The sequence below is a fragment of the Benincasa hispida genome, chromosome 10 (assembly GCF_009727055.1).
Source record: "Benincasa hispida cultivar B227 chromosome 10, ASM972705v1, whole genome shotgun sequence".
Taxonomy (NCBI): domain Eukaryota; kingdom Viridiplantae; phylum Streptophyta; class Magnoliopsida; order Cucurbitales; family Cucurbitaceae; genus Benincasa; species Benincasa hispida.
The window spans coordinates 7,363,526-7,375,230 of record NC_052358.1 but is presented as its reverse complement, the minus strand read 5'-3'; the positions used below and the strand labels follow the sequence as shown (position 1 = coordinate 7,375,230).

The window sequence follows — 11,705 nt, the reverse complement described above, 5'->3', positions numbered from 1 at the left end:
AATGATGTACACCCCTACGTAAATAATTCAATTATGGAGCGAATATAGGCTGTATAAGTTGTTTGGCTGTAAAAAGAAAAGCATTTAAAAGGGAAAAAGCCAACGAAAGAGGGGGAAAAAATATAACAAGTACAAAAATTAAAATGATAACTCATATTACTGCAAAAAGAAAACACAATCAATAGAAAAAAAATTCGCAGTTAATATATTTTAAATTTGTTATACCAATTATCCAATATAAGAAAGATGTGAATTTGTTATAAGGGGAAGTTTTAAATATAAAATAAATGAAAATTCAAATTTGAGAATTTGCCAATTTTCTATATATAAATTATACGTTTTAAATTTGTCACCCATTCCAAATTCTCTTTAGTCAAATTTATGATTCAGTGTTCTTAAAGAAAAAAAAAATTATGTTTTAAAATGCTAAAACTAAATATAACTTAAATAAGTCGGATGTCCACAACTTTCAACTTCTTCCTTTTTTTTTTCTTTCTTCCCTTTTGAAGAAATTCCCAAAAGCAGAGCAGCCACCAAAATAGGACTTTGAGAAGACCATGTTCTAAAATTTTAATTATATTAACTACAACATTGACATTACATAGCATCATGTCTCACTATCTTCTACATCAATGTGGTTGTGTGTACATATTCTCCGACTTTAAAATGTGAATGCATAAATACATCATCTTCTACCAAAAGCATTTTCCCACCTAACATGAAACCCATCTTAATGTTCTAACAAACATAATTTTCCAACTTTTTTTAGCTGTTTTACTAAATATTTCTCTTTCGTTGAGGTGTGTCCTTGGCCATAGTTTGTAAGCGTCTTTGCCTGGATGATGGCGTCGACATAACTTCGGGTTTTCGATTGTTCATTGATATTTCTTTAAAAGGGGTTGCCATTTGAGGCTTTGGGCGAGAATCTGAAGTTGAAGGTCTCTTCTTAGTACCTGATTTCTGGGTTGTTCTTGTCAAACAAGGCTCTCTGTTTTGGATATGATGAATAATATCCTGCTGTCTTGTGGGGGGAGGTTGTGAGCTTTCTGAATGGGAGCAATCTGAGTCGGAAGATGAAGGACTTGTACTACTTTCCATGTCGTAAAGAAGATTATCGGTCATGTAAGGGATCGGCTGCATTTCCGATTTTGATGTACATGAAGAGGGTCTTTGAAGCCTCGTCAGTTGAATAACCTTGAATTAAAAACACACAAAAGCTGAGATTCTAACTTGTAAGAATCTAAAATTGACACCGTGTTTGTGTTTTCTTTTTGATACCTGCTGTTCAAGAACGACCATGTCCTTTTTCAGTTTTGAAATAATCATGTTCTTCCGACGAATGATGTCTTCCAACTCAGAGATCCTCTGTGGAGATGGAAAATGCAAGGTCGTTCATTAAAGGAGAATCCTTGAAAAGCAGGGGAAAATTGAAGAACAGAGGAGTACTATCATTACCTGTGAACCATAAACCTCAGACGAATGGAGTAGATTAGTTAATTCCTTGATGCTTGCGTCTTTTTCCTCACAATCTTTCTTCAGAAATAACATATCTTGTTCAATGGATAAGGAATTCATCTGTAAAGAATGTACCAAAAGGATCACAATAACATAGAAGACTTCATATCTTTAGCAGAGCACCAAGGTAGATTACCTATTTTAATCTTTACTAAGTACTTTAATATATGGGACTGTTCGGGAAGAGAGATGGGTGTTGCAACAGATTTTAATATTTCGAACTCTCAGAAGAATGGTCATTGCCAACACAAATTTTAATATTCTGAATTCATATGGAAATCTGGTGAAGCAGAGAAAATATTGGACTGACCTGTATATCAGCAGCAGACGTGACACTGGACGCCCAATCAGACAAATCAGACATTCTACGCTCCTCTTGCTCTGCTTCATTGGTGAGTGGCATTTTGTATTGCAACATCTCTACCCCGCAAGAGGGTTTTGTCGTGGCGTTACCCTGCTGAAAAGAAACAAAAAAGGGATTATGAGTTCATAATTTTCAAAGCGACAATAGAGAATTGAGTATTTTTACCTCCAAACGACTGATCAAATCCAGATGCTCATCACAAAGCCAACACCCACAATCAACAAACTTAATTTTGTCATGGCCAAAGCCACCAGAGTCTGCCAAATCAGTATTCTTTCTCATAGCCATGTCATTTTCAGTTCCAGATTGATCCTTCACAGGATTCACTTGATTACATAGATCATCAAGCTTCTGCTGCATGCTTAGAAGCACTTGATCCTGCAAGCAATCGAGCAATTTAAACATTAAATTTAAAAACAGAATCAGTTTAACTATAGACACCAAACCATGGAGTAAGAACTTCCTTTAGTATTACTTTTGAGTTCCCATAAAATGAGTGTAAGTTAAACTACCACCAACGGATTCTTAATAATAAATCCCTAGATATGCTTGAAAAGACAAATGGGGCCAGACGATTAGGACATATAAAACTAGTGGTATGAAATTGTAAAAGCATAATTGCAAAATACCTAGCAATAGCAAGTGAGAAAACTTCATTGATTCATTTTATAACAGAAAAAAGTATAGAACGAATTTCATTGATTACGCAAAGTAATTTCAGAAGATTCAACGAATTACTTAGTTTCAGTTATATTCATTCGGAAAGTAGTCAAAATTTCAAAATCTAGTCTAATGGGTACCTGCGGTTACACATTACTAGTTCATAAATACCATTTTGTTGATTGTAGATTACATTTTCATGGGCTGAAATTAAAGAGGCAAAGGGGAAGAACAAAAAGCCCTAACTCAAGATTTGTTATGATAAAACTCCGGTGGGGTTACAAATCATTTACAGGACCATTATTTATATTAACAGAGGTGAAAAAGAAATTGAAGCAATACCCTAAGTTCGACGGCTCTTTTAAGCTGGCCGATCTGATGGTGGCTCTTGGACTCTGTAACCGCGACGCCAATGACGGCAACTATAAGAAACCGCTCAATGGGGCTGAACAACTGCCAAGCGATGGCTTCTTCAGGGCCCAAGCCGCCTCTAATAGATCGCACCGAGCTGGCCTGTTCGGCGTTAACGAGCCTCCCCTGAAGAGAAACCCAAGCAAGGCGGCGAGCGGCGGGGATCGGCGGTCTGGGTTGAGTGAAGTTACTGGAGAGGCGGCGGTGCGACGGCGTATGAACAGGAGATGCGAAAGAGACGACATTGGGGAAGGATTGAAAAAGGTTTTCTTGGTTATGTTGATCGTCCATGGCGGAAACAAACCGAAAAATGCAATCGCAGAATGTGGTCGGGACTTTGGGAAAATTGTTTTTAATTGCAATTTTAAATGAGTTTTTTTTTAATAATATTCAAATTCTTAGTTTTGAGAGGGAAATTTTGAAAATAATATGGGAAGTGAACGTTGGGTTTTGCGATATTTTAGTTGCTTGTCTTTTTATGAAAGTAAAATTTTGCATTATACACTTTGTATGACCATGACACTACCAATTATTTTCTTGGTAAAAGACACTTTTATGTATTCCGAAAAATTATTTTCCTTTCAAATCCATTTCCAGGCTAACTTTTCTAAGGTATTTAACCACTTGCCAAAAGAAATAAAAACAAAAGTATGACGATGAATGAGAGATTTTACAATGCAAAAAATATCAATGTACCTACTTTTTCTTCTTAAGATAACCTATTTAATTTTGATTGGTTTGATTATTGTCGACGCTCTTGACCTCTTATCTGCATCCCTTTAATTTGGTCTCAATCTTATCCAAACTGGCTTGTATAAGAGATTCTCACACCGATATGATATTGAGTCAACTACACTCCAATACTTAAATAAGTCATCAAATCAATTATCGTTCTCTCAACTTTCTCTTTTTTTTTAAAATAATAATAATAATAATAAATTAGGGGTTAAATATGAATTTGACCTTTTAATTAATATACATTAAATATACTCGAAGGTAATCAAAATGGAATATATATTGGGCTTAAATGGTAGGTGGAGGTGCCATATCTTTTCCTTAATCACATGGGCTAAATATAGATAAAGCTAAAACTTGTGCTTCTATCAGCATATAAGTTTAGGAAAAAACAAAAAGATCAACTGAAAAATATGTCATGTTAAACACCAAATTGAGCACTATTCACTAAAAAGGTATGCTTGTTGTTGGGAGGAAAATGCAAAATCATCTTATAATTTCAAATCGAATGGTGTGTTTTCTTACTATCAATTAAGAGCAATAAATTCAAATCAGTAGTTGATATTTTAACGCCAACTACACATTATCGATTAGACTAATTCCTATGAGATGAGGAGTTGAATACACATTTTTTGGTAATCTTTTTCAAGACTCTCCCATGGTGAAAAATAACAACATTGCTAGTATTGCCGCAGGTTCTTGTTTGAGCATCTACAGTTTTCATGGTCATTTGATAGTGTGAAAAATAAAATTAATGATAATAATTAATCAAAACCCCCCAAGACACGCCTGTTATTAACTCTCATCTGTGCAACAATATTACTATTTCCCCACATTTATCACATTTATATGTGTTAGTTACTGTGAATCCAGTGGTTCGAATCTCTCCAGCCCCTATCGCACTGAAAAAGAATCTAGAGTTATTATCAACAAGCATTTTATAGTATTATGTAGTAGTCCATTCTTTTGTAGAAAAGAAAAACAAAATTCAATAACATCATTTTTAATCATCATATGTTTAGTTTGATAAATGGCATAGTTAAAACAAATTTACTTTGTTAGATTAGAATTGTTTTGTCTCTACCATGTGAAATATCCTTTAAAAAAATGGTAAAAAGTTGATAGTGTATGTTAAGATTAAATTTCTTAGTTATGAATAATAATATTAGGATGTAATTAGTTTATAAAATCAATGAGTTAATTACTAGTTTGTAAAATCAATTATTTAGCATTTTTCTCTTATTTTTTGCCTATTTATTAGAAGATGTACATTCTGTATTGTAAACGAGTTTTATATAAAATAATAAAACTTCTCATATCCTATTATGGTATTAGAGCATTCATAAAAACGTGTATTTGTTTTTTCTTTCTGTTTCCACAAATACTCTGATGGTTGACATTGTACTTCCTGCGACTTCTCAGACCATTTTGTCGACGTCATTAATACCTGATTCAGTCGATTTTGGTGCTCAATTGAGCCCTTATATTCTGCATCATTTAATCGCTCCTACTTCTACACTAGTTACATAACAACTTGTTGGTGCTAGCAATTATTCCTCATGGAGCAAAGCCATGCTTCTTGCTCTATCCGGCAAAAATAAGCTTGGCTTCATAAATGAAAACATTCCAAAAGCTGAAGGAAATTTATCCTCTGCTTGGCAATGCAACAACGACATCATCACCTCTTGGACCATTAGTTCAGTATCGAAGGAAATTGCAGCAAGTCTTGTTTGCACTGGGTGCGCCAAAGAATATGGGATGCGTTGAAAGAACGATATCAACAAGTTAATGGACCACATATATATATCAATTGCACAAGGTTCTTGCCACTTCTTCTCAAGGTCCGTTCTCTGTTGAGTCTTACTATGTGAAAGTGAACTCCGTGGCAAGTATTAAATGAATACAAGCCCATTGAAGACTATACCTGCGGCGGAACCAAGAAATTGATTGACTATCTTAATTCTAAGTTTGTTTTCATTTATTTTTCTTATGGGTCAGAATGAATCATATGCTGCTTTTTGTGCGCAAATCTTGTTGATGAATTCGATTCCACCTATTAGCAAGGTTTTCTCCTTAATTATTCAAGAAGAACATCAGAGTTCAATTGGAAAATCTTCTTTAATAACAGAGTCTACAACTCTTTTGGCATCCAATGATAATCGAAGGGGAAGCTTTGATAAATTCAAGAAAGAGGATGAACAACACCCAATTTGCTCTAATTGTGGAATTAAAGGACACATTGTTGATAAATGCTACAAATTGCACGGATATCCTCATGAATACAAATTTAATAATAATACTTCCACAAATTCTTCTCAGACTTAGAAGTCTTCATCAGGACATGGTCCTATCAATGCAAATTCTGTGGGAACCGAGCAACAAAATGAAGTTAAGAACTCTCCATCCTCCTTCTTTGCAAGTCGGATCAATATTCTCAATTTATGACAATGCTGCAATCTCATCTTTTTAATGCACAAATTGAGCCTAAGGTTGAAACACATCATGTAGCAGGTAATTGTTTACCTTCCTTACCGAATGCTAAAGATAAAGTTCTCAAAACTTGGGTTATAGATGGGTCCACTCTATGGATGATCCAAAAATTAGGTAAAAAAATGTGAAATGATCCGATTTTTGAAAAAAAATGCCGAATGACTCATTGTTGACATCAAATTCGAGTGAAATTACTAAAATATCCTCGTTTGCACGCGAAAAAGTAGTCTCGCTCTCACTCGTCTCGCTCTCTCTTCTTTTTTCACACACAAATCACTATATTCTGGCTCACTCTTCTTTTTTTTCACTCAAAAATTACTATATCTCTCGCTCTAGCTCGTCTTGCTCTCTCTTCGTTTCATCACTCACAAAATCACTTCTCTCTCTTGTCTCTTGCTCATCAGGGTTAGTCGTATTGGAGCTGCTTGATGGAATAAACATACAAAATGGAACTCATCCTTGCTAATTTTCACAAATTTGACATTCAAATCTTCAGCAGACTACCAAGAGAATATTCTTTACTATTCTCAGCCTTGGAATGAGTAGTGGAACTCATAATTCAAAGGGAATTTAGGTGGATTGGAGAGGATTTAGTGCTTAGTTAAATTCGGCAGAATTTCAGGGAAAAAAAAATGCAGAACTCATCTTTAATTCTGAAAATTGAAGTATATATTCAGCTCTAACATGTGCAAGCACTTTCTCAATATTGCTGATTGACACCTCAAAGAACAATATTGAAGTAGCTAGGTGTTGAATTATGGATTAATCCACTTCAAATTGAAGAAGTGAGATAAATCCACTAACCATCTATTTTCCAAAACCAATTAAATTAAACAAAATTCAATTTCCAAAATTGATTTTTTTATTTGAAATTTATTTATTTTAAATAATTAATTAAATATTAATTTAATATCAAATATTAAATTAAACATCTAATTCAATCATGAATCCCTATTTATGTAATTAATATTTAAATCAATATTTAAATATTTTAAACTCTCCAAAAACGTTTAATTTCAATAAATTTAAATGTTAATTATATCAAATATAATTGTCCAAACCCTAAAGTGAAATTGAACAATTTAATATTCAAACTTTAGATTGAAATTTGAACACTTCAAATTGAATCCCTAAGTTGAATTTGAACACTTCAAATTCACTCAATATTCTAATCCAAGGTTTAATCTTTTACAAGTTAGTAGAGGGACCTTATGAACCTATAGATCATGCGCTCCAACGATCTAAGATTAATCAATTAAACTCTTTGATCCGAATTAATCAATATTTGTTAACTACCAAGACACACCACTATAGCTCGATGGTTACACTCTTCTCACTATAGATATATTTCTGTCCACTTGATTTAACCATAATCAGTAAATCGATCCTTCACAGGTTGTCCATAATAACGGTTGGGTCTAAAGCTGTTTTACCCCCGAAATTACATCTTGCTCTTAAGTCCCACTGATCATCTAATGAACAATTGGTTTGGGATCCAATCAGTAAATCGAGTCACTCTCAGGCCAATGAGAGGGTAAAGCCCCTTATTCAAGACCTGGAATTAGTATTTAAGAGAACGATCTCTCTACTATCCCTAAATCGAGTATGAGTGAATTCCATCTTACATACTATGTCCCCAACTATCTACTCGGTCTTACCCCTGAAATGGGAGGTTTATTGAGCCAACGATGTTGAGCCGAGAGGATAATCCCGAATAAACAGAAGTTCATAGTTAGCTTAGGATTCAGATCGAGCTACTTAGGTTATCGATTTGAAACGGTCAGTTTTAAATAGTAAACAATGTTATAAAGTAAGAGTGACTTATTTCTTGGTCCTGGTCTTATACAAACTCATTAGATAGGACGTCTCCACTTGCATGTCTCTACATAAACGATTCATGATCACATCGTTTGTACTATCTACAAAGTGGGCTATGTTCGATAGTGTTACCAAAATAAGGTATTCAACCTTATTCATATACTATAAACCGTTTTGGTTATTTACTCGAACTTGATCCATTTTTATGTCTCCACATAAAGTTCAAGTATTCATGTAATACCCATGGATCTAAGTTTATTGGATTTAGTCTATACAAGTACAAATAACTTATTCAATAACAGTTTTATTGAATAAATGTCAATAACATCTTTATTGATAATATAAAATGCTTAAGATTACAAACTGCGAGTTTTAGGACATACAACCCAACAAACTCTCACTTAGACTAAAACTCCAGTGGATTTATATATACAAATATATATAATGTTGAGTACTGGGAGAATACAATAAACTAGGGCATCTATATACCCTTAACATTCTTCCATTTGCCCTAGGTATATGAAGCTCGTAGTCCCAATCCTACTAGGTGACCCTCGAACACTTTAGTTGGGAGAGTCTTCGTAAATGGATTAGCATGATTATCTTCAGAGGCAATTTTTGTGACTATTACGTCTCCTCTATGTACTATCTCCTATTGGGTTGTATGTCCTAAAACTCGTAGTTTGTAAAAAAAAATATTTCTTTTATCAATAAAGATGTTATTTGACATTTATTCAATAAAGTTGTTGTTGAATATGTAAATTGCACTTATAAAGACTAGATCCAATAAACTAAGATCCATGGCTATTATATGAATACTTGAACTTTATGTGGAGACATAAAGATGGATCAAGTTTGAGTAAATAGCCAAAACGGTCTAAAGTAAACGAATGAGATTGGGTGCCTTATTTTGGTAACACTATTGGATGCGGCCCACTCTATAGTTGTTACAATTTGTTGTAAGCTGCTACAAATGAAGTGATCCTGATTTGTTCATATATTGACATGAGAAGTGGAGGCGTCCTATGCAATGAATCTGCATAAGATCAGAACAAGAAATAAGTCATTCTTACTTTATAACGATGTTTATTATTTAAGACTGACTATTTCGCTTAGATGACCTAGGTAACTCGATCTTAATCCTAAGCTAACTATGAACACTTGTTTATTTGGGATTATCCTTAGATTTTCATAGGTGAGAGTTGGCTCAACAGGACCGGTTTAATAAGCCTCCCATTTTAGGGGTAAGACCGGATAGATAGCTGGGGATATAGGATGCAAGATGAAATTCATGCTTACCTAATTTAGGGATAAAAAGAAGGTTGTGCTCTTAAGTGCTAAATCCAGGTCTTGAACAAGGGGCCCCACTCTCTCATTGGCTCGAGAGGGATCCGATTAATGATTGGATCACAAACCGATTGTTCATTAGAGGATCAATGGAACTTAAGGAGCAATATGTAATTTTGGGGATAAAACAACATTTGACCCAACCATTATTACGAACAACCTGTGAATGGTCGACTTACTGATTATGGTTAAATTAAGTGGACACAAATATATCTACAGTGAGGAAAGTGCAACTATCGAGCTATAGTGGTGTGATTCGGTAGTTAATGAATATTGATTAATTCGGTCTAAAGAGTTTAGCCAATTAATCTCAAATTATTGGAGCTCATGATCTGTAGGTCCATAAGGCCCTTCTACTAGCTCGTGAAATATGAACACCTTGAATTAGTAAATTGAGTGAATTTGAAACGATTTTAATTTGAAATATTCAAATTGAATTTAGGATTTTCAATTTGAAGTGTTAAAATTGCAATTAGAGTTTATATAATTATATTCGATATAATTAACGTTTAGTTTATCGAAATTAAACGAAATTGGAGAGTTTATAATATTTAAATATTGATTTAGATATTAGTTACATGAATAGGATTCATGTTTAGAACTAGGTGTTCGCTTAATTTAATATTTGATATTAAATTATTTTTTAATTTTAATTTAATTTAATTAAAATCAAATTAAATTTCAAATTTCAAATTCAAATTTAGAAATTGAATTTTGGATTTTAATTAATTTTGGAATTAAATAAAATAAATTAAAAAAAATCAAAATATGTGTGCTCTAAAGCCTGTAATTTATTTGGGGATATTAGAAAGGAAATTAAGTTGTAATTTGAAGGTTGAAGCAAGCAAGCACAATTGCAGAATTCTTGAGAAGATGCTTCTGCCAGGCAGCATTACAATGCTGCCCTTAGATCATTGCAATGTTGCTCATATGTAGCCTGAGGCATCGTAATGCTGGGATGAACATTGCAACACTGCTCATCCCAGCCTAGCAATACACACGTTCGTGAACTGGTTCGCACCAGAGGTACGATTCGGCCGTTTTACCTTTTCGGTCTAGTTTAGCCATCCTTTGACCGATTTAGCATTTTTTGAAGGTCTGGTGGTTCAGTTCGGGCGGTTTAGGTTTGGTTTGCTTTGGTTCGCTTTGGTTCGTGCGGTCCAGTTTTGAAGCTTCTTTTTGACCTATTTTGTAATAATTTAGTTATTATGCTTGCCTAGGATACCAAAGTTGAACCATATTAGTGTTATTTAAATATTTTTGTATGTGATATATGTTACATTTAAATGAAAACATGTTTATGCATATTGTATGCCATGTAGATTTAAAATCCCACCATAAGAAGCATGTTACATGCATTGGACATATGTTATAAAGATTTATAATATATAGTATGCATGTCTGGGGTTTCTTTTATTTAATATAAATGTTATACTAAATGTTGAATACCTTGTTGAATGTTATGGATGCAAAGCATGTCTATTTTTTATAAGTTGTTATAAAATTAAATTAGACATTAAAATCCATAACAAAGATAAGTTGCATGCTCACATAGATTAAACACTTGTTTTAAATAGTTAAAATAGGTCGTTATCTTATAAATCACGATTACAAACTCAACCGGTATATAATCCTGTCTAAGGTTGGAGGTTTTTAAGTTGACGGTCTACAAAACACCTCCTACCTACGAATTATGGCCGAATAATTGAGCGTTGTTAACCGGTTTTATAAGCGTACGTGAGCGGTGTGAGGTAATAAAACGGTTTATCACCTAGACATTGTAGGTTAAATCCATTTATAAGTGTTATACTTGGATAAACCATATAGACTTAGGTTGTTTAATTAGGCAGAATAAACCTGAGTATAAATATACCCAAACAATTAGTAGAACACTTCAGTGGGTGTTTAATAATATTTATGATACGTTGTTAGAATGCTTCAGTGGGAATTTAATAACGTATATGATATGTTATTAGAACGCTTCAATGGGAGATTAATAACATATATGATATGTTGTTTTTAGCTCCTGCATCCCTAAAAGTTTACATCGAGATTCACCCCTTGCTTCGTGTCACCCTAGGAGTGATCTCAATTCGGAAAGTGTTTGCATGAATCGAGATCTAAGTGAATAGGGAAAGTTGTTCACAATAAATTCAAATATACAATGTTTTGATTTTAATTCTCACGTCCCAAAAGAGTTCATATCGTGAGGTTCATACGACACTTCATGTCACCCTGGGAGTGACCTCCATTTGAAAAGTGTTTGTATGAGTCAATATCAAGGTGAATAAGGAGAAGTTGTTTAGTGTAAAATCAAATATATGAGATATTGATTTCAACTCTCACGTCCCTAGAAAGTCCACAC

General features: G+C 33.7%; 1 protein-coding gene across 2 annotated transcripts; it reads right to left on the bottom strand.

The window, feature by feature from the left end:
• Positions 1-552: 552 nt before the first annotated feature.
• LOC120088749 lies at positions 553-3,323 on the bottom strand. 2 transcript variants are annotated; one of them, XM_039046184.1, is made up of 6 exons: positions 2,882-3,323; positions 2,045-2,257; positions 1,826-1,972; positions 1,456-1,575; positions 1,279-1,365; positions 553-1,194 (listed from the first exon to the last, which is right to left on the bottom strand). In XM_039046184.1, exons 1-6 carry the CDS (start codon positions 3,239-3,241, stop codon positions 778-780), a joined length of 1,344 nt encoding a protein of 447 aa, XP_038902112.1. In that variant the 5' UTR covers positions 3,242-3,323; the 3' UTR covers positions 553-777. The 2 variants fall into 2 exon arrangements, with proteins under 2 accessions (XP_038902112.1, XP_038902114.1); XM_039046186.1 differs by having other exon boundaries at positions 1,826-1,969.
• Between the last annotated feature and the right edge of the window lie 8,382 nt (positions 3,324-11,705).

Excerpts from the sequence above, each read along its gene's own strand:
- LOC120088749 (XM_039046184.1), bottom strand. The coding sequence starts at position 3,241 with ATGGACGATCAACATAACCAAGAAAACCTTTTTCAATCCTTCCCCAAT. Across the intron at positions 1,973-2,044 it reads ATTTGATCAGTCGTTTGGAG|CAGGGTAACGCCACGACAAA; the intron begins GTAAAAATACTC and ends GTTTCTTTTCAG. Across the intron at positions 1,195-1,278 it reads TGGTCGTTCTTGAACAGCAG|GTTATTCAACTGACGAGGCT; the intron begins GTATCAAAAAGA and ends TTTTAATTCAAG.